The 21,515-nt window shown below is 36.4% G+C and overlaps 6 protein-coding genes across 6 annotated transcripts; 4 read left to right on the top strand and 2 right to left on the bottom strand.

Moving 5' to 3' along the window:
* Positions 1-276: 276 nt before the first annotated feature.
* On the top strand, positions 277-1,295 carry MONOS_16409 (uncharacterized protein; the record flags this gene model as incomplete). Its single annotated transcript, XM_067869312.1, has 2 exons — positions 277-778; positions 904-1,295. The coding sequence occupies 2 exons, from the start codon at positions 277-279 to the stop codon at positions 1,293-1,295; spliced, it is 894 nt and encodes a 297-aa protein (XP_067722694.1).
* A 3,515-nt stretch (positions 1,296-4,810) lies between these two features.
* MONOS_15655 (uncharacterized protein) lies at positions 4,811-8,375 on the bottom strand (the record flags this gene model as incomplete). Its single annotated transcript, XM_067868546.1, has 1 exon — positions 4,811-8,375. The coding sequence occupies one exon, from the start codon at positions 8,373-8,375 to the stop codon at positions 5,232-5,234; it is 3,144 nt and encodes a 1,047-aa protein (XP_067722693.1). The 3' UTR covers positions 4,811-5,231.
* Positions 8,376-8,783: 408 nt separating this feature from the next.
* MONOS_13660 (uncharacterized protein) lies at positions 8,784-10,346 on the bottom strand. Its single transcript, XM_067866384.1, has 3 exons — positions 10,276-10,346; positions 9,716-10,209; positions 8,784-9,655 (listed from the first exon to the last, which is right to left on the bottom strand). The coding sequence occupies exons 1-3, from the start codon at positions 10,343-10,345 to the stop codon at positions 8,897-8,899; spliced, it is 1,323 nt and encodes a 440-aa protein (XP_067722692.1). The 5' UTR covers position 10,346; the 3' UTR covers positions 8,784-8,896.
* A 3,746-nt stretch (positions 10,347-14,092) lies between these two features.
* On the top strand, positions 14,093-15,684 carry MONOS_17983 (uncharacterized protein; the record flags this gene model as incomplete). Its single annotated transcript, XM_067870958.1, has 5 exons — positions 14,093-14,167; positions 14,299-14,332; positions 14,400-14,896; positions 14,955-15,408; positions 15,656-15,684. The coding sequence occupies exons 2-5, from the start codon at positions 14,308-14,310 to the stop codon at positions 15,682-15,684; spliced, it is 1,005 nt and encodes a 334-aa protein (XP_067722691.1). The 5' UTR covers positions 14,093-14,167; positions 14,299-14,307.
* A 1,170-nt stretch (positions 15,685-16,854) lies between these two features.
* MONOS_13659 (uncharacterized protein) lies at positions 16,855-17,706 on the top strand (the record flags this gene model as incomplete). Its single annotated transcript, XM_067866382.1, has 1 exon — positions 16,855-17,706. The coding sequence occupies one exon, from the start codon at positions 16,855-16,857 to the stop codon at positions 17,704-17,706; it is 852 nt and encodes a 283-aa protein (XP_067722690.1).
* Positions 17,707-18,106: 400 nt separating this feature from the next.
* MONOS_13658 (uncharacterized protein) lies at positions 18,107-18,898 on the top strand (the record flags this gene model as incomplete). The annotated part of the gene is made up of 1 exon (XM_067866381.1): positions 18,107-18,898. The coding sequence occupies one exon, from the start codon at positions 18,107-18,109 to the stop codon at positions 18,896-18,898; it is 792 nt and encodes a 263-aa protein (XP_067722689.1).
* Positions 18,899-21,515: the final 2,617 nt, after the last annotated feature.

Raw genomic sequence — 21,515 nt, 5'->3', positions numbered from 1 at the left:
AGAAGATGATAAAGATGAAGAAGAAGTGGAAGAAGATAAAGATGACAGAGAAGAAGATAGAGAAGAAGAAGAAGATATGATTAAAAATTATCTTTATCTTTTAAAATGCTCAGGTTATATAAAAGAAAGCGTAATGATGATGTAGCCGATGAAAATGATGATGATGATGATATCCAATCACTAGACGAAAAATTTCTGCTGAGTGTTCCTGTGAATCTGAAGCATGCGATTGTTGAAGGAGAATGAGCGAATGGGAGATGGAGGTACAATCTTATAATGGCGATGGTGAAGGAGGTGATGGTGAATGAGGTGCTGGTGGAGCTGTGCATAGAGCGGGAGGGGATTGTGGGGAAGCCTGTTGTGGAAGGAATGATACAGCCGGACGGGACGATGAGCATTACGTTTATTGAAGAGAGGCTGTTTGGGAGGAGAGAGAAGAGAAGGGAAAGAGAAGGGGGTGGAGGTGGGGGTGGGTGTTTGACATCGGATAGAGTGCCGTTGCATTTGAGCTCGGACAGGCAGAGAGAGAGGATGGACGAGCTTGTTACGATTGGAGCGGTTGTGCCGCAGGAAAGTGTGCCGTCTATCGCTCTGCGGGATGCGATGTATGCGATCTGGCGAGTGTGCCACGGGAAAGGGATGACTGGGGTGTTTGGTGTTTCGTATTTTGTGTTTGTAGACGAGTGGGAGTCGCGGCGGATGTGTGCAGTGGATCTTTCGGTGGGCCCGCTGGCAGCGTCGTCGGCGTTCCGGTGGATATCACATTTTCTGCATTTATGTATGGATATATATCTAGAAACAACCTTCTTCTATACCGTTCAAGCATTGATGCTTTGTATGCACCTGCGCTCTCTCATTTGATTCTGTGCATTCTGCCTGTGCTCATCCTCTGACTTCTTCGAGCGGAGCACAGATTATTCTCTCCGCGCCAGGTGGCATGTGTGCAGAGAGTGTCTCCTCAGGTGGCGTTTGGCTCAGCCAACGCCTCTACACAGGCGTATGCCTGTCACTCTCCAGCAGCGACACGCAGCTTTGTGATTGTGCAGCCGTTCTACCAGCCGGAGCTGTCGCGTGTGCCGCACGGGCAGTTCTTTTCGAACTGCCGGGAGCACAACATCACGTTTGACTTTGAGGGGAAGTGCGGTGTTCTGTTCCAGCTGGCAGAGCATCTCATCGCGGTGGAAGTGGGGTTTGTTTCGTGCGAGCGGTCGGCGGAGCTTGCAGCGTGGACAGAAGCGCGAGCGCTAGAGAAGGGAGATACTCAAAGAACAAAAACTCAATCTTCATCCACTTAACCTTGTTCCCATGCATTTGCGTCTATCTCTTTCTTTTCTCATTATCATCTTGCACATTCCTAATTATTCTCGAAATCCCGTTAATGGCAAATTCAAAACGCGCAAATGAAACCTTAATTGAAAAGAAGATGTTTATAATGAAATATTTTTGTGATCCTTGCTCAGTTAACATTTTCCATTAATAATTCTTGATAAAAAAAAAATTAGTCAACTTTGTGGAAACTGACATTATTGTGGAGTTCTCAGCTTCCAGGTGATATGTTCAGCGAGCTTATCCTCAGATCTCCTGCTCCTGTAATCTCAAACAGCCTTGAGGCTCGATTATTTTCATGTACCGAATCATGCAAAAGAACAAATCCCCTAACAGTCAATGTGCCTGTCGATTCCAAAAAAGAGAAAATCCTGATTTTTAAAAATTTTGTTTGGATTGCTGTTCTCATTTCACTTTGGCCGTATATTGTGTAAGTGTTGGGACTGCAGTCCACATTTTTTGTCACGGTTATTGTTCCTGCGAGTATCTCTACATCCGTCACATAGTCAGGAATAAGTTTTGTCAAACAATGGGTGATAGTATTTCACGGATTGCTTTCATTGATCCCACATGAAAAAGTGCCTTTAAAGTCAATGTTGGCTATGGATGAAGAAATAAATCTCATAGTTCCAAAATCGTTTCGAAACCATTCACTTCTGTCAATGATTGAACCCGAGTTTGTGCGAACTCTGATTTCTGTTTGTCTGTTTAAATAGCAGCTTGGATGAATGTAGTTTAGCGAAGAGTCTTGAAAAAGAATGTCATGCCCACCTTTCACACATGAGTTATTGTGGAAAAAGCAGTAATAAAACAATGTTCCATAATTGAAACTATTAATTTAAATGCCAACAGCTCCCGCTCCACACATCGAATAGCAATTGTTGAATTTGCAGTTTGAAATAATAACTTTGTCTGCAGAATTCCAATGGAGAACTGCTCCTCCTTCACCATATGTCGATAGACCACTTCGGCAATAGAAGAAAAAGGAGTTAATAATACACTCCTTCTGCTTTTGAGTTTTTGGTTGCCGGATGAGTAATTTTGAAATGAACAATCATCGACTATAGGCTGTGAATTTATAATTTCAAATTGAACTCCTCCACCACTGCAACCATTTGAGCTTGCTTTTGCTTCAAAACATTGTGTAAATGGAGCATGGAGCAAAATCCATTCAGCAATATTCATTACAAATATTCTTCCACATCTTGTTGAAGAAGCATCACATTTAGCAAAAGACGAATTTTCAATATTAAGAATGGTTTTTTCATTGTCATGCACATAAAGAGCACCTCCTTGTTGCGATGTGCAACCAATCCATTCGCACAATGAAAAGGACTAACTTTCTGTTGTATCCATTTCGTTTTTCCTTTTTTTTGAAGATTATTCAATTCTCTTTTACCTCAATGATAAGTGTTTTTCATTTTTATTGCTCTAACAAAGAAAGACAGTGAAAATGAAAGAATAAGTTATTTCATATTTAAATAATTTTTTTTACGTTAAAACTTGCGAAACACTTCGTACCTCAAATGTCTAGATCAGAAGCTTTTATGATAAAATGCAACAAATCTTATTTCACCAGATAATCAATTTTCAAATTGATCAAAAAATAAAATCATAATTTATAACAAGGACCATTTTTTTTGATACTGATGTTTTTCATAGATAATCCAATTCATTAGTGAAAATTTGAATATTTATGATTAATAAAGTCCTCTGAGTATTTCATTGCTTTCTCCAATCGGAAAACATTTTGATCCTTGGAGACATTTTTAAAAATTTGACCTTTATCATTCATCTGAAAAAAATTCAATGAAAACCTTCAAACTTTCATAACAATGTCTTTTAAAAGAACAAAATAGTATTCCAAAGCTTGTTTCGAAAAATCATTTATTAATTCGAAATAATTTTGTCAAAAAATTTTTTCTTTTATAAATGAAGCAGAATATTCGCTTTTATGAAAATATCAATAATTTGTTTCAAACTTAAATTGCAATCATTAAATTATTTTTCGGTCATTCTCATGCAAAATATCCTGTAGAAATATTCAAAAATCGAGGAAAATCTTTGAAAGTTCCACGTTGAACAAAATTCTTAAAGCAAATATTTTCGTACAAAATCAGTTTATTGCTAAAATGAAATCATAAACAATTGTTGAGATAATGGATCTGTCCACAAACATTGAATACGTCCACATTTATTTACACACACTACACCATTTATTATTCGAAATTAATAAACTTATTATTCGAAATCGGTAAACTTCTTATTCAAAATTAATAAAATTCAGTATTTTTTATTAAAAATTTTTTTGATATAATATGATCACTGGCTGATTGTCAGAAAGTGATTAAAATGTTTTGTTTTTTCATTATTCTTAAAAAGAATGAAAATTGAACCCCAATTTTTATTATTTGTGAATAAATTTGAAATTTCTGATTTTTCAGAAAAAAATCATCATCCATGAAATCGGATAATTTTCAAACGAATAAACATCACATTGCTTGGCAAAACATCATTCAATCAAAATATTTTTTTATATCAATTTAACAAACTGTTAACAAGAATTCTTCATTTGTTTTTATTGATCTTCTTTGCATATTTAAACACAAATAAAATAAATTGATTGAATGATGTTTTGCCAAGCAATGTGATGTTTATTCGTTTGAAAATTATCCGATTTCATGGATGATGATTTTTTTCTGAAAAATCAGAAATTTCAAATTTATTCACAAATAATAAAAATTGGGGTTCAATTTTCATTCTTTTTAAGAATAATGAAAAAACAAAACATTTTAATCACTTTCTGACAATCAGCCAGTGATCATATTATATCAAAAAAATTTTTAATAAAAAATACTGAATTTTATTAATTTTGAATAAGAAGTTTACCAATTTCGAATATTAAGTTTATTAATTTCGAATAATTAGTTGACCAATTTTGAATAACAAGTTTAACAATTTCGAATAATAAGTTTACCAAATTTAAATAATAAATGGTGAATATCTCCAAACAAATTATCGCAATTTCTTTTCGATGAATAAGCAACAACAAAAAATCACCTGGTGTTTTTTTTTCCATGTCACATTCTTTCAATCAAAACATTTCGACAGGACATTTTGTTTGAAAAACAAGGAGATAAATCCAATAAAACAGACAACATTTTTTCCAGTTCCAAGATTTTCTTTAATCTCAAATGAGTTTTTCATAATACTTGTTGTGTGTTGCACTTTTTTTTTTTGAATCGATTTTCAAGCCAAGTTCAAAACAAACAAACATACAAACAAACAATACATAAACACACACACACATATATGATTGCAAAAATAATCACCCATATCTTTCCTCAAACTGTGCTTTTGGTTCACACATTTCAATAAAGCAGAATTCAGATCTTTGTATTCTTTGTATTCTTTGAAGATATTGAAGATAAGTGGCACTTCATTTCGTGAATTCGTTGTTGTGAAAATGCAAAAATTAGCTGTCTTGTTACAAATTTTCGTTTTATTTATTTTTTTTTCAAACATTCATCCAAATTACAAGATTTCATAAAAAGACCCTGTTTTGTTGTAAATGGAAATTATATAAAAGAAAAATAACAATACAAACAGCAAGCAAAGCAAAGAAAAGCAAATCAAAAAATTAAAATTAAAATTAAAATTAAAATTAAACAAAAATTAAAATTAAAATTAAATCAAATGAAATTGAATATTACCGCAATTCGAAAATAAGTCCATATTTAAGAAAAAAATGAATAAGGGAAGGTCATTTTTCTCATAATAAATAAATCAAAATAAAACCCGCGCAAAAGAAAAATCACTTTTCAAATTTATAACAAGAAAAAAAGATAAAATAAAACGTCAAATACAACCACAACGAGATCTTTCATCTTTCTTTCAATCAATGTTTATAAATTTATCCTTTTGAATTCCTCTAAACTCGAACGAAACTCACCCATTCTGCTCCAAAGGCTCTTGATTGTCTCAGCTGCTGCCCCAACAAGATTTGGGTCGTGGTGCCCATCCCTCTTCAGACAAACATCCTGCTGCAACTCTGCCGACTCCCCCATCTCCCCCATCTCTTCCAGCTCTTCCATCGCAACAAAAAATCTCGCAAGCCTCATCAGAGTTTCATCTCCTCCCGATGAACCAGAGAAACGCTCATCCTTTCCCTTTCCTTTTCCCACACTCTGCGACAAACAGGATGCTCTTTCGCTTTCAACTTCTTTTTCTTCTTTTTCTTCATTGTCTTTTTCTTTCTTTCTTTCTTTCGTTTCATTCAGTTCTATTTGTTCACATGTTTTATAATCTGCCTCAGCAGAACATTCACATGAACACTCAGAAGAAGAAGAAGAAGAAGAAGAAGAAGAAGAAGAAGAAGAAAAAGACGATGATGATGATGAGTCAGAACAGTTGGATAGATATAGAGAAGATGGAGGAGACGGAAAAGAAGAAGAAGACAAAGAAGAAGGAAGAGAAAACTGAAGAGGGGAGGAAAGAGACAGAGGAGGTGGAGAAAGTGGAGGAGACAATGGAGGAGGAGACAATGGAGGAGACAATGGAGGTGAAAAAGGAGATGGAAAAGAAGAAGAAGAAAATGATGATGATGAAAAGGTGGAAGAGGAAGAGGAAGAGGAAGAGGTGTTTGAGGAAGAAGGCGAAAAAGATGAAAGAGAAGGAGAAGAAGAAGGAAATGAAGAAGAAAAAGACGACGGTGATGAAGCACTGCTAACAGGAAGATATCGAGAAGGGGAAGGAGGAGGAGGAAGAGAAGGAAGAGAAGGAAGAGGAGGAAGAGAAGGAAGAGAAGGAAGAGAAGGAAGAGAAGGGAGAGAAGGGAAAGAAGGGAGAGGAAGAGGAGAAGATATTGAAGTGGAATGATAATCTCTTAATATTTCTTCGGATTGAAATGCAAGAGAAGGAGAAGGAGAAGTGAAAGTTGATGAAGAAGAGGAAGAGGAAAAGGAAGAGGAAGAGGAAGAGGAAGAGGAAGAAGAGGAAGAAGAAGAAGAAGAGGAAGAGGAAGAGGAAGGAACAGAAACAGATGATGACAACCGAAAACAATCTAATTCAGCTGCTCTTTCTCCTCTCGCCTCAGCAATATACCTCTCAGGAACATAATTCTTCACAAACTGGTTCAGCTGCAATGCAAAGTCCTTGTAGCTCTCCCACAGCTTGTCGCACTCCTCGCAGAACTCCACACACCCTGCCAGTGCTGACCGGCGGCTGCTCCATCTCTCCTCCTCCTCTCTCTTCTTCTCCACTATCTCCTTCAAACGATAGAATTTCTCCCTCAGCTCCCTCATGTGCACAGCATTCCCCTCCCACTCCTCCCTTTTCTCCTTCAGCTTCTGCACTCGCCCCTTCAGCTTCTCAATCTTCTCCTTGTTTTCCGGGATGTCCCGGCTCGGCGCATACAGCTCCACCGTCCCTTTGCACTCGCTCGCATCGCTTCTCACCAGGTGCTTGAACTTCCCTTTCATCATCCCGGCCACCACACTCCCCGCCACCATCGTCGGATTCGGCGCTTTGTACACCGCCCGAAACACCCCTCCCTCTATCCCCGACCTCTGCTCTTTTTCATCTGAAAACGTGTAGCTGTTCCCCGCAATAAACTTGAACGTCGTGTTCGCCACTTCGATCCGCTTCTCAAACCGCTTCTGGTTCTGCAGCCGGTTGCTGTGCTTCCGGAAGCTCATCGTCTCGTATTTCACAACCTCCTCCGAGTCAAGCCGGCCAATCTCTGCTTCATACTGCTCCTTCAATCGCTCGTACGCATCCATCTCCCCTTCCCCTTCCTCTTTCCCTTCCCTTTCCTCTTTCCCGTCTCTTCCGCCCTCCCTGCCCCTCCCTTCCCTCCCAATCCGGATTTTCTTCAGCGTGGCCTCCACATCCCTCATGCTCTCGCTCACCACCCCATACCCTCCGCAACACTTGCACTCAAAGTCCCCACACACACCCACCACCTCTTTCAAGCATCTCGGAACCCCCCGCCTCCCTCTCATCGCTCCCACAAGCAGCCTCAGTGCACCCGCTATTCCCGACACCCCGCCAACAAACTCCTCCGACTCTGCCGTGCTCCCCCCAAGCCAAACACGCTCGGCCCCAACAAAATAGTTCGCGTCATGCACCATCGACTTGATCCTTTCCACCGAGTAAAAGTCCACTGGGTCGTAGTACAGCAGCCTTCCGCCTTCAGCCGCCCTTTTCAGCACACACAGCGTCTTCACCTGCCTCAAGCATTTTTCAATGTCTGCCTTCCTCACCAATCCTTCTTCTTCCACTCTGCTTTTCTCAAGCACCGCCATCATCTCCTTTTCGCTCACCCCTTCCCCACTTCCTTCCCCTTCCCCTTTCTCTTCCCCAAAAAACTTGCCCCGGATTTCCCTCATCTGCTCCCGGTACAGCTTTCCCAAATCCTCGTGAAGGCGCGCTTGAACCTTCTCGATCAGCACATCTCCAAGCTGCCCGCTGCTTTTCTCTTTCATCGCCCATCTCAACTTGCACTTGTTCGCAACAAACACTACCGGCAGCTCCCCGTCCTCGCATATCTTGCTTATGAACTCCGCGTCTTCCCTCATTTTCGACACGTTGCACAAATTCTCATATTCCGAAACATAAACAACCATCACGTTTTTCGCTTTTCTCCTGTTCGCCTCCATCACCAGCACGCTCACAATGTCCCCCTCCGCATCGATGTTCGACCCCACAAACCCCTTCGTGTCCAGCACAGTCGCCCCGTCCAGCTCGAAGCATTCTGCAAACTGCGTTTCTGAAACAATCCCGTCCCCGATCCTCGGCCCTCTCCCCGCTCCCCCAACTTTCACCACCTTCCCCTCCCCATTCTCCTCCATCTTCGCCCCCAGCACCGCATTTATCAGCGTGCTCTTCCCGGCCCCGCTCTTTCCAACTACAATCACCAAACGCTCATTTCGCGCGCACCCTTCATATTTCCCATTGAACCCGATCAGCACCCCCAGATATTCATTCAGCGAGGATGCCCCCTTCTGCGCCCTGCCCCGGCCGTCTCCCTGCTGCAAAAGCCGAATCATTTCTCTTGATGATGCAAACAAAAAAAAAAATAAAAAAAAGAAAAGAAATATTAAATTATGTGTCTTTTCACAAAAAAAAAAATCAAAAAAACAAATTGATGAATATTTGATTGTTATGTTGTGCATAATGCTTTTGTGAATGCATGCGCATGGACAAAGCAGCGTTATCTTCAAAATGTTTTGTTTTGCTGCAAGCACTTGATATTTCGAGAAATGTCACACAAAATGACTTTTCTCAACGAGGAATAACAGAGAACAAAGGGATTTATTGGGGCATTTCTCACCCAAACAATTCACTCCACTCCAAATCTCATGTCACTTCAAAAATCAAAACAATCAAAACACAACATAATCGTTGGACAAAACAACCTTTTTCAAGACATTCCATCACAGAAAACAAAAAGAAAAAAATTCTTATGAATATTCTTCTTCTTCTTCAAAAAATAAAATAAAATCAAAAATTTAAAATTGCAAGTTAAAAAATTGATTTTTTTTTTGAAAAAAATTGAAAACAATTCAAATTAGAAAAAAAAGAGAAAATTAAAAGGTCTGAACATCAAAGAATAATAATCTTTTCCCATTAGCTTGCAATGGCACAATCTGAAGACGCTGTCTTCAAATCCTTCTTCTTCCATCTTTTCAAACATCTTTCTTTTGATCAACTTTCTTTTCGATGCTTCCTTTTCATCATCCTTCTTTTCATTCAATCTTTCTGAAATATTCAAAAAGAAAATCAAGCAATTCCACAAAATATCATCTCCCAAAGTTGATTGATTCATTTCCTCCAAAACAGCATCAACAGCTCCGCTTTTCAGCATATCATCAATTTCCATATCTCGCTTTTCTGATGCACATCGAAGTGAATCGAGACATCCATTGCGAATATCTTTGTGATTGCCCCTTGATGCTCGTAACACTTGAACAATGCAATTGATAAGTCCAGCAAGTTCTTCGTTCCACAATGTGTTTGAATATAAGAACTCATAAATCACATCGAACCATCTCTCGATAACAAGCACATTCTTCGCTTCCCTTTCTCCTTTTTCCTCTTCTTTTCTCTTCCAATCCACACTCTTTGACAGATCTTCCAGTTCTCTTGCTGCCTCTTTCGAAAAATGAAGTTCATTCACAATTACTTCTTCCAGGCTTTTGTCCCAATAAAATCTTTTTATCAAAAACTGCCAAGCAGACTGATAGGCAAGTCGAGTGAGGTTGTGATGCTCCTGATGATATCTGATGATTTCTGTTATCTCGTTCAAATACAGTTCTTGTTCAATTTCCTTTTGAAAAAAAATGAGGAAAATATGCAAAAATATCAAAATGGAAAAATGTTCTCAAACCCAATTTCCAATATTGCTCAAAGCCAGCAACGCCATTTCAACTTCCTTCTGAGCTTCTTCGGTCTCGTCTTTCTTCAATGCAACTTTCAGAAGGCAAGGTACATAGATTGAATCCATTTCAGATGAAGGCCATCTGTTCAACAACAAATAGCATTCACAGAGGTCAATCAAATGCTTTTCATTCTTTTCTTCTTTCTTCTTCTCATTTTCATCAATTATCATCTCTTTCATCCTTTCGCTCAATAATGAATCATCAAAAGAAAATAATTCAATCTTTTTCAGTACTTTGCAACATCCAACATGTTTCAACAACAAGGTTGCGTTTCTCCATGACAATGTCTTTTCTTCAATCATTCTGTAGATTGTATCGAACAGTTCTATTGTGAAAATCGATTCAAATTCTTCTTCATCCATTTCATCAATTAATCCATTCATTTCCTTGATTTTCTGCATTTGTTCATCTTCTCTGCAATCTTCCAGTTCACAAAACAATTCTTCAAAAGGCATTCAAAAAACAAAAATATTGTTCAGAATGGTTCAATCCAAATAAAAGAACAAACTTGAAAACTGCTCGGTTCTGGCCGTAGTCAGAGTTTCATCTTCAGAAATATCATCATCTGACAAACTCATTCTATTTGTTATTAAAAATATTCAAAAATAGCGGAAAAGCCTTGAATATAACAAAATAAAAGATAAATACAGACATTGTTGATAATCTTACAAAATTTTAAGGATTTCAATACAAACTATTAAATTTTTGCTTTATAAAAAGAAGGGCAAAACGGAGTGCAAAGAAGTCGCAAGGATTGGCTGTATGAAGCAAGAAACAAAAATCTTTTGTTTCTTTTTGATCTAACCAATAGAAATTCAAGATGATAAAATTGATTTCGATTATCTTTCACATTTTGCAAAGTGAGCTTGTTTTTTATTGATTTGAAATTGGTTATGCTAATTACACAGAAATTGAAATTTTCAGAAAAGAAAAAGAAATAAATCAACCAAATTTCATTCAAGAAAATTCTTTTTCTACCGTTTTCAAACAATGTTCAGATTGATAATAATGAAAACAGATGTTTGCATGCTCAATGAATTTTATTTGATTATTTTCTTGTTTTTCACTTTTCAGTTTTCATTCAAGATGATTCATTGGATAATTGAAAGGAATAAAAAAGACAAAAATCAAAAAGGAATTGTCGATTAAATTCGAAAATCAGTCAAACAGCAGAAGAACATGGCTAAATTGTTTTGCAGTGAAATGAACAAATAATAAAAATTCTTGAAGGTCATCTCCAACATCAAGGATGGCGGGACAAATGATTAGTGGGAAAGCAACAATGAATGTAAAAGACATTTTTCATTTGTTTTCATCACATGCTTTGGGAAATAAGAAATCCATATGACTTGGATTGAATGGAGATCAGATGAGAAATGTCGTGAAGGCAGCTGTGCAATGAGAAGCATTCAGGAAGCACAACAATTCAACAACATCTTTGGTTGTTCATCAAAAACCCAGAAAAAATGAATCAGAGAATTCTGCTGCTCAGCCAAAAGAATGAAGAGAGCGGAAGGAAATTCAGATTCATTATACATACTTTTCTCTTCTTTGGAGCAAACCAAAAATTTGTTATTGGACTTCAGTGGCTGATGAGAATGAATGGACAACCCTTTTTGAATCTCTCTTTAGCCCTGCCTTTTTTTTCTTTTTCCTCAGCGAACAGCACCCTCAGTGAAAGAAGAAACATCTGTCTTTTCACTCATTTCTCATCTAACACTCTCAGAATGTTTCATCTTCTGCATTGGCTTCTCTGCAAAGAACATCTCTTGTCAAATCATCATCCTCCTTTGTGGTTGCTGAACATGCTGAAAAGACACAATGAACAACAACAGCTTCTTCAGTGGTGATTGAAAGAAAGTTGAACATGCTTTGGGTGAAGCAAAAGAAAGAAGTCTTTTTTGAAGTGTTTTTAGAATTCTGTTTGAATTGATGATGATTGTTTGAAGAATTTCTCCTCATCATCAACTTCTTTCTTTTTCTTCCTCTCCTTTCCAGACAATCTTCCTCATCACTTTCTCTTTCTTCACTTGCGTTTCTTGAAACCTGTTAACCAAATTGTTTTTGGGATTCTGTTGCCTTCCTCGTTTGATCATCCAAATAAGTTGGAGAAGAAGAAAAAGAAGGAGAAAAACTTTTCAAAGCAATTGTTGTTCATGAAGAAGGAGAAAAGAAATATGAATTTCATCTGTTTTCAATGAACAGTTCTGAATGAAGGAGAAGAAACAGAAAAGGATTTTCTTTGTCTTTTTTTTTTCTTCTTCAATGTTTCCTTTTAAACAGAAGGATATAATTCCATTTAAAGATTTTGGAAAGAACAACACTGCTCCCCTAAATTTCAGAGGAAGAAGATGTTTTGATTGAAATTCTTATGCTTTGTTTGATGAAGACAGTGATGCAAAAGAAGAGGAAGCAAATGTTGATGTTGAAGCCTGTGTCAATCTGTCTGAATGAAGTGCAAATATGACATTTTTTTCGAATCAATTTCTTCATTCATAACATTCTCTTATTTTTCTTCCTTCTTTCTCAGCTCGTTTCTGCCTTCATCTCAGATTCTCCCTTTCTCTTTGTTCCATCCCAAACAACCATCTCCATTCATTCAACATCTCATTCTCCTCTTTTCTTCAATGCAAACATTCAGCATTGTTCATCTCATCATCAAATTCATCTTTCCTCTTCTCAATGAGCAATCGCACATTCAACATCCAACAACTCATCCATTTTGTGTGCTCCTGAGACAGAGTTTTATTCCATTCTGTAAAAAATATGGTTCGATTGTTGATTGATCATGACTCATCTATGGCTTGGTTCTGTTGATTTTGAACTTTCTTTCTTTGAGGATGCTCAGATGAAAGAAATGAACCTGTTTCTTCGAAGAAACAAGAAACATCATTGAAGATGGTTGTGTGTTGTCTGATCATGGGCAAACTGTTTTGCTTGATGAAGTGCCTCAATATCCCAAATTGGACAGAAATGTGGAAGAAGAAGATGTTTGTCGCAAATGAAATGAAATGAGCCAGATGAACTCTTCAGAGGAAGATGAATGGCAAAGGGGAGGAAGAAGTCTCATTGTGAACAAATGGTCTTTCATTTGACCACGTTGCATAAGGAAAAAGTGATGAGCGAAAGAACTGAAGATGATAAAGAAGAAATAGTTGGCTTTCTTTCCAGGTGGCGAGACAACAGTGGAAGAATTGCATTGTTTAGTGGTTGCAAATAAGAAGCACTTCTTCATTTAAAAAAAAACGCCCAATCCAATCAATCCAATTGAACAAAAAAGGGAAATGAGGAACTTTAATAAACATCAAACACGTTATTTGAATCCCAATTAACAACAAAAAAATTTTCAAACTCACTCCATGTTGCAACATTAAAATATGATAGCGATTGCATTCAGCCTTATTGTTTAACAATTCCATTTTACGAAACAATTGTTCTTCCCATCTGCCAAACAAAAATATCGTCAATGAATATTTCAAAAAAAAGTGAGAAAAAATCACATAATCTGCAAAAATGCTGCTTGAAATGGATTGTCTCTGAGAATAGCGCTCAATATAAAAAAAGCTGTTGTCTGGAATACAAACAAGATAAAAAAGAATTTCTCATTATTATCGGTTTTGCATTTTTAATGAAAACTCTTCAAAAAAACAAACATTCCCTTTCAATAGCAAATGGAGAAGATTGTTCAATCATTGATACTTTCAATCTATATTTCCATTGTTTCCCAGTGCTCCTTTCTCCATCATCCATTTTCTCCCACATAAATGTCCTGCTTTCGATGTTATCATCCACGTTTTTTTCTGAAAAAAATATCACCGAATTTAATTCTTTCCAAATGCTGCCAATTGTTTGCATTCTTTTTTTTTCAAGACCAATTGCTTAGAAATCGGATTTGTTTTTCATCCACTGTTCAAGTTGAAAACAAAAAATATGTAATTCCAATCTGATGGTCGTTTCTCACCATCCAACTCGCTTCTCATGTTCAGCTCAGAAAAACAAAAGAATAGCAGTTTATTCTATTTTATCAGATTCTTGGGCTCTGAAAAAATGATTTATAAAAATATCTACTCAAAGAACAAGAGCAATAATAAAATACAAACATTTTGATATTTTCATTCAACAACCAAACTGCTGCATTTCCTTCCATGATTTTTTTATTAAATAATCTCTCTCAATTCCATCATTAATTCCTAGCTGTCGCTGTCTCATTCGACCATACAAAAACATATCCCACATTCCAAAAGAAATATTTATTAACAAACTCTCATCTTGTGAAAAAAAATTCCATTCGTGTTCAAAGATTATAAATTGATCAAATCTCCCATAACAGCAAACATTCTGAGATTAAGCGTTCTTTTTCTCTTCAATACCTTTCCAAAAGTACTTGCACAAAAAGGGTGGTATGAGGAAAGGCATTTTCCAGATAGTTTTGAAAATATTATATTTGTCATCTTTTCTCTGCCTCGATTTTTCTTTTAATTTGGATTGATAAAAATGTTGATGTCTTCCGAATGATGTGCTTTGCAAAAAGTCAAAGGAAATGAGCATCACCGAAATGTTCACTGGTTTGCATCCGTTGCTGCATTTGAATTTCTGGTAATTGCATTTCTTTCTTTCTTTATAATTTTGAAGCATTGTTTGATGGAATTGAAGAGTGCGATGAGGAGGAACAAATGCAGAAAATCCAGGAAATGAATGGATTAATAGATGAAATGAATGAAGAAGAATTCAAATCAAATTTCACAAAAGAGTGCTTCAATAAAATTGATAAAATGATTGAAGAAAAGACATTATCGTGGGGAAACGCAATCATGTTGTTGAAGCATGTTGGATGTTGCAAGGAATTGAAAAGCTTTTTTTGTTATTCTTTTGATGATTCATTATTGAGCGAAAGGATGAAAGAGATGATAATTGAAGAAGAAAGGAGAATAGAAGAAAAGAACGAAAGGCTTTTGGTTGATCTTTGTGAATGCTTCACTTTGCTGAATTTCTACATCATTCCAGATGAATATCGTTCAATAATTGTACCTCCCCTTCTGAAAGCTGCCTCGAAGAAAGAGGGAAATGAGGAGACTCAAAAAGAAGTGAAAATGGCTTTGTTGGCTTTAAGTCATGTTAACACATATTTTGTATGTTTGCTTCTATTTCCATTTTGATATTTTTGCATATTTTTCTGATTTTTATAAGAAAATTGAACAAGAACTGTATATGAATGAGATCAAAGCGATCATTGAACATTATCATGAGCGTCACAACCTCACTCAGCTTGCCTATCAGTCTGCTTGGAGGTTTTTGATAAAAAGATTTTACAACGATGAAAGCTTGGAAGACATAATCGTGAATGACCTGCATTTTGCGAGAGAAGCAAGAAGAGAACTGGAAGATCTGTCAAAGAGTGTGAATTGGAAGAGAAAAGAAGAAAGAGGAAAAGAAGTGAAAGAAGCACTTGTTATCTGGAGATGGCTCGATGCAATTTATGAGTTCTTATACTCAAACACATTGTGGAACGAAGAACTTGCAAAGCTAATAGCCAGCCTTGTTCAAATGATTCGAGCATCAAGGGACAATCACAAAGATATTTGCAATGGATGCTTCGATATACTTAGAAATACAGCAATAAATAGAAATGTGGAAATTGATTGTTTGTTAAAAAATGGGGCCATTGGTGCTGTTTTGGAGGAAATGAATCAATCAACTTTGGATGATGTTATTATGTGGAATTGCTTGCTTTTCTTTTTGAATATTTCAAAAAGAATAAAAGAAAAGACGGATGGAAAAACGGACGAAACAAAACGAAAAGAATCGAAAAGAAAGATATTTGAAAAGATGGAGGAAGAAGGATACGAAGATATCATCACAAGCTTTTATGAAATGGTTAATTTTCTCAGCAATAAAAATTATGATGGGTTATCGTTGAATTTTTCTAAATATTTTGTTTATGTTTGAAGAAATGTTACAATGAGATAATTCTGTTTCTCTGAATTTCATATTTTTCTTTTTGGATAATTTTCCTCATCAGAAAACTGAAGTTTGCAGCTTTTTTAAAATGAAAATTTTTATTGAATTGTGTGAAATGTTATCAGCTGAAGAAGAAAATGTGTGTTTGTTTTTTGCAAACTTCATTATAATAAATAAAATTTTGTAATAGAAAACTTTCGTATGAAACGAAATTTTGGCAATCATGAAAAAAACTGAGATTTGTTCCTAACTTCTCCTGCAATATTATTTTTATTAGTCTTCCATTACAATTCAAGAAAATAGAGAAATTTTTAAAAATAAAGAAAAATATTGGAAAATTCTGAATGGAACGAAATTCATGAAGGAAAAAAATATTGTCCCATATTAAGAATTTTTTTCTTCAAAAACGATTAATATTTTTTTTTGAAAAAGAAAATTTGAAATTCACTTTCTTCTCTTCGATCTGAGAGTATCACTTAAGGGTCAGTCAAAGCGAATCTGAAAAAAAGAATGCTCCTAAGCTCCCAACTCTGTGCTGGACACGCGTGTAATTCTGCCACATCGATGATGTCAGATGGACCTCCGGGAGAAATGTTTTCGAGAATGATATCTCATTCCAGTTCTGAATTTTCCCAGCAGGACCCCGGAGCTTCAGAAGCGAAAATAATCTATGAAGAGGACAGTTGGCTGCTAGAAAACAGTATTAAAACAATATTTCTCAGAGATCCGGATTGCAACTTATATGATATGGATTTACCAGAAAGAAATTTGGATGATCTTATTTTTGACATGAAGGAAGATGATCAAAGTCCATTTTTGCATAGGGCTCCTCATTCAGCTTCTGGAACAGATAATTGGATGAACGATGTGTTGGATAACGCAGGCGAGAGAATTGAAGCATTTCTGTATCCAGCTATTAAAATTCTGCTTTACACACACATGCGAAATAAAAAGAAAATATTGACGAAAAAGGATCAATTGCAGATGCAATTTTATTAGTTTCAAAAGAGCTGAAGGAAGAAAGATGAGTAAGAATTCAAGGAAGACTCGGCTTTCGGGCAGCTGCACAGATGAAGGAGTGCTCAGCTGCAAGTCTTCAAACTCAAAGGCAATCAGAAGTACTTATAGAATGGAGAAAAACAGAAAAGAGTCAACAATCCAAGCTGTAAACAACTCGCTGGCCTGTGAGAAGAAGTTCGATAAGAGCCAGAACAATTCCAACCAGAAGAACTGTAAGCCACAGATTTTTTCTTGCAGCTCCCCGGTTGTCAAGACAACAAAACCAAATCCGGCAGCGACCAAGAGCTTCAGGTTTCGCTTCAAGAAGACAATCAGGGGAGCGAAAATTCCAATTGAAGAAACGAACAGCATTCAACAGCCCGCAGAAGTCCGACAAGAGGCAATGATTGGAGGAAGAACTTGTTTATTTCGAGAAGAATGGGAAAAAATAGGAGGATCACGAATTATTGGGAAAGGAGTAATCCCTGTATGGAGGAGCAAAGCTGCGAAGGAATCTTACAAGAAAACAGGAGTTTTCAACCCTTTGGAGCACCAGAGTCAAGAAGCCCAACAAGTCTTTTCAGAGATGATCAAGAAACAACTGGAAACAAACATCATCAAGCTGATTCAGGAGAAGGATGTGAAGCATTTGAATCCAGCGTTTGTAATCAGAAAGAAAGACCTCGGCTGGAGGCAAATTGTGGATTGTCGAAGACTCAACAATGCAATCAAGACGATTTATTACAAGCAAGAAGACCACAAAACAGTGGAGAAAATTATACAAGAAAAGGATTACGCAGTCACGCTGGACTTGAGCCAAGCTTATTATCTCATAAAAGTCAGCGAAGAATTATCGCCATTCCTTTCGTTCATTTTCAAAGGAAAATACTACGCTTTCCACGGAATGCCTTTCGGATACAAAGACGCACCACGAACGTTCACAAAAGTGATAAGAAAAGTTCTGAAACATTTGAGGGAATAATGGAACTTGACAGCCATTGCGCACCTGGACGAATTTATTCTTTTTCATCAAAATCCACAGGAACTCAACATTATTGTGGAGAAAACACTTTCGTTGTTCAACAAATTCCAATCGGTTTGTGGTACAAATGAAGGAGTCGAAGAAAACAGAGCTGATGAAAGAGTTCCAGAAATGGAGGAGGATTGCCTAATACAACAGAGTTGTTTCGATAAAAAAGTTTGCCTCGTTGATAGGGAAACTGAATGTGAATGCATCGATAACAAAATGCCTCGGGAAGTGGAGCGAAAGGCTGAAAGAGAACCAACCAAGGAGATTGAATCCAGTGTTTCGACCAGAAGCTATTCTAACAACAGATGCATCAGGATTTTCCATCGGAGCAACAGTGAAAGTTAACAATCAAATGCTGGACTTTTTCAAACCTCTTCCACCATCAATCAAAAGCCAAAGTTCAAATTACAGAGAGTTATTCGCTATAAATCAAGCCATCGCGCATTTCTCAAATTCCATTCGAAATCAAGAAATAAGAAGTTTGCTTATTCGATCAGACAACACAACAGCAGTTTTCAATCTGAATCGATGGGGAGCGGGTCCGAATCTCAGAACCCTTCTGAAGAGAATATGGAATCAAACCCAAGTGCTGAAAGTGGTTGTGAAAGCTCAACATATTCCCGGAGAGAGAAACGTCAGAGCAGATGGCCTATCGAGATTGGCAGTTGGAGGAGATAACAAAGTCGAACAAGAAGCACTCGAAGAGATCACCAATCAGCTTCAGATGCACATCACACTCGATGCCTTCGCAACAAAAAAAAAACTCAAAATCAACGAGATGGAACGAACAAGGAAGCAGTTAAAGTCAAGACGGGTTTCAAATTTCTTGGAGAAACAAGACAAATCTTGCGCATCCACCAGTTCCTTTGATTCCAGTAGTGATCCGAAAAGCCACGACGGAGAATGCTCGAGTTCTTCATCTTCTTCCAGATTGGAAAGGTCAGATATGGGAATTTCTCCCGAACAACACAAATCACATCTCTTGGACATGAAGGAGAACGAAGGAGATTATCAAGGAATGTGGATAGATAAAGCTAATGAATGCAACGCTTCCTCCAGGAAGACTGAGGATATGCCCAGTCAATCCATAACCGAAAAGGGAGAATCGTGTTGGAACGAGATTTTTGTGTCAAGCAACATGTAACGTGAACTGTCCGAAGAGTGCAAAAATTGCGTGGCAAGTGCAACATGGATGGGATACACTTTTGTGTTTGCACATTTAAAAGACGGATGGGATCAGTTGAAATTCAAAGACATCCCTTCCAAATTACAGATTTGACAAAAAAGATGCTTGGATGTATTTGTCGTCTAAAAAAACAGTGGAATTATCGCCACTTCGTTGAGAATTGTCATATCTGCCACTTCATTCTTAACATCAGTATTAAACGGAAAATCACTAGGAGAGAACACCATGATCTCAATTCTGTTCTGATCATTCAGGAGATCAGAATGCAGAAAGAATAAGAAACAAGAAGATATGTGGAATCCTCAACAACTCTTCACATATAAAGAAACGATTGGAAAGAACGAAAATTTGACATTCTTCGCAAGAAAGAAATATAGAATGATCATCTCAGCAAACAACTTCACAGAATTGGAAAGAATCAATCCCAATGAATCAGAAATAGAAAAGCAATCAATTGACCTGAATTCATCACTCAAAACTGGACTTGAAAGAAACAACGTTATCATCCCATTCCTCAGCAAGGAAAGTTTGATATGCCCAACAACAGCAGTTAAAGATCTATGGGATCGAGTGAAAATTCACAGTCCAAATTCCAACAAACTAATCCAATGAAGGCTTTTGCAATTAGAAAAGCAGCCAGCGAAATGATGAAAGACGCAAGAATCCCTTCGAACAACAGCCCATACACCTTGATACATGCCTCCATATCAGCCTTAACAATGGTGGGAACTTCAGTCGAACAGGTGGCAAAATTTGCAAGATTATCATCGAGAAGCAACACAATGATCAAACATTATTTCAAATCCAACATTTCAAATAATATGGCCCAGATAATTTCATCGAATCAGAAGACAAAGAAAGCAATTCAACAGCCTTCCACTGTTCCACCATCCACATCCACACAAGACGAAAAAGATTCCATCATTTCCATCAATCAACAATCACGTTCGCAAGAAGGCCATGAAACAGTGAAAGCAAGAGAAGATATATCACTACCAGACCGTATCGAAGAACAAGATGATAATAAGTCTCAATCTATCCACGAAAAGCAATCAAATACCACGAACATTGAAAACAAGAAAGACGAAAATGAAATCATTGAAGAAAAATGCATCCAGTTAATTATTCGAACAAGATCACAAAGACGAAAAGAAATGATTGAAAGAGAAAATTCAGAAAGAAATCCATAACGCCCAATTTCTTCAAACTCTCAAATCGAAGAGAAGAAAGTGAAATTCATATTTTCTTTTTCAAAAATGTGCTAATTTTGAAAAGATTGCAGTTATTAGGATAAGAAGCATTTGTTTTAAGAATAACTTACAATATCTGTCAAAGTCTAATTCATTTCATGGAAACCATTGAGACATTAAAAAATAAAGATGTTTCTTAAATTTTTTTAGATTCACAAAAACAACAAGAAATCATATACACATTTGCTTTAAACAATGGAAATTTTTTAAATATTCTATCGATTTTTTTTGATTGAGATCACACGAACGTTCTTTATCAATATGCAACTTTCGGCTAACGATAACTTAACGAAGTCGCTCAATTAATGTTGTAAATAAGATTTTTTTGTTTATTAGTCAATAATGTGATAAATTGAACGAAGTCAGCTCCTCATATTTGAGCAATCTTTTGTTTTAAGAAGAACACATTTTTGTTCGAAAAATCCTATAATATAAGTATTTTGTTTTGTTATTATTTAAAATTTACCAAAAGAGAACCTATTTTCAAATGGAATGAAAAAAAATTGATATTGAGATAACAATTTTATTTTTGAAAGTTGCTTTTGAAAAAAAGATAATATCAAAATTGTTAATCATCCTCAAACGATGATGCATCACCTCCATAAGCCAATTCAATGTTTCTCCGTTATCTCTTGTGATATTCATAATTGGAAATATTTCACCTTTTGAATCATCAATCTTACTCATCTCGTTTCAAAAACTGTTATTATGATATTTTTTAAAAAGAGAATTTTTTGAAAGTGAAATTCATTTGGCGAAGATTAAGAAAAAAATTGAAATTCGTATGCTCATCATTCTTTGCTTTTTTTTTCATTCCTTGATGCTTTCCAAAGAACAGAGTTGAAAATGGATTATAAATGCATGGATAATGTTTTTTTATCTGAAATGAAAAAAAGAATAAAGACCTAAATACCATCATTGCTTAACCCGCACCCTGGTTCCAAACGCACACCCTCTCAATGAAGCATTCTCTTGTTCTTTATTATTATGAACAACAGAAATCAAAACATATCAAAAACAATCGAAATTGAATTAAATAATGAAAAAAAATTTATTATTCTTCTTCATCATGTCTTCTTCCAGCTGAATGTTGCTATTTTTTATTTTATTCACATGTTTGATTTCCTGCAGAATTTTGGAAAGTTGATAATTTCAATGTTTCAATAAAGATATATATTTACATAATATCAAACCATGCATCCGAAAAGAATTGTCTATGACAGAAACATTAATTTTGATAATTCTGAAGAAATTGATCATTCCCCATTTTGATGACAGAAAAAACTGAATTGATATCATCTCAATTGCACAGAGTTCTGGCAATA

Source organism: Monocercomonoides exilis (genome assembly GCF_001643675.1).
Source record: "Monocercomonoides exilis strain PA203 chromosome Unknown scaffold40-978991, whole genome shotgun sequence".
Taxonomy (NCBI): Eukaryota; Preaxostyla; order Oxymonadida; family Polymastigidae; genus Monocercomonoides; species Monocercomonoides exilis.
This window is presented reverse-complemented; position numbering and strand designations above follow the sequence as displayed.

Coding starts and splice junctions, on each gene's coding strand:
- MONOS_13660 (XM_067866384.1), bottom strand. CDS start 10,345: ATGAGTTTGTCAGATGATGATATTTCTGAAGATGAAACTCTGACTACG. Junction 10,210..10,275: donor CAGAACCGAGCAGTTTTCAA/GTTTGTTCTTTT, acceptor TGCCTTTTGAAG/AATTGTTTTGTGAACTGGAA. Junction 9,656..9,715: donor TGAGCAATATTGGAAATTGG/GTTTGAGAACAT, acceptor TTTTTTCAAAAG/GAAATTGAACAAGAACTGTA.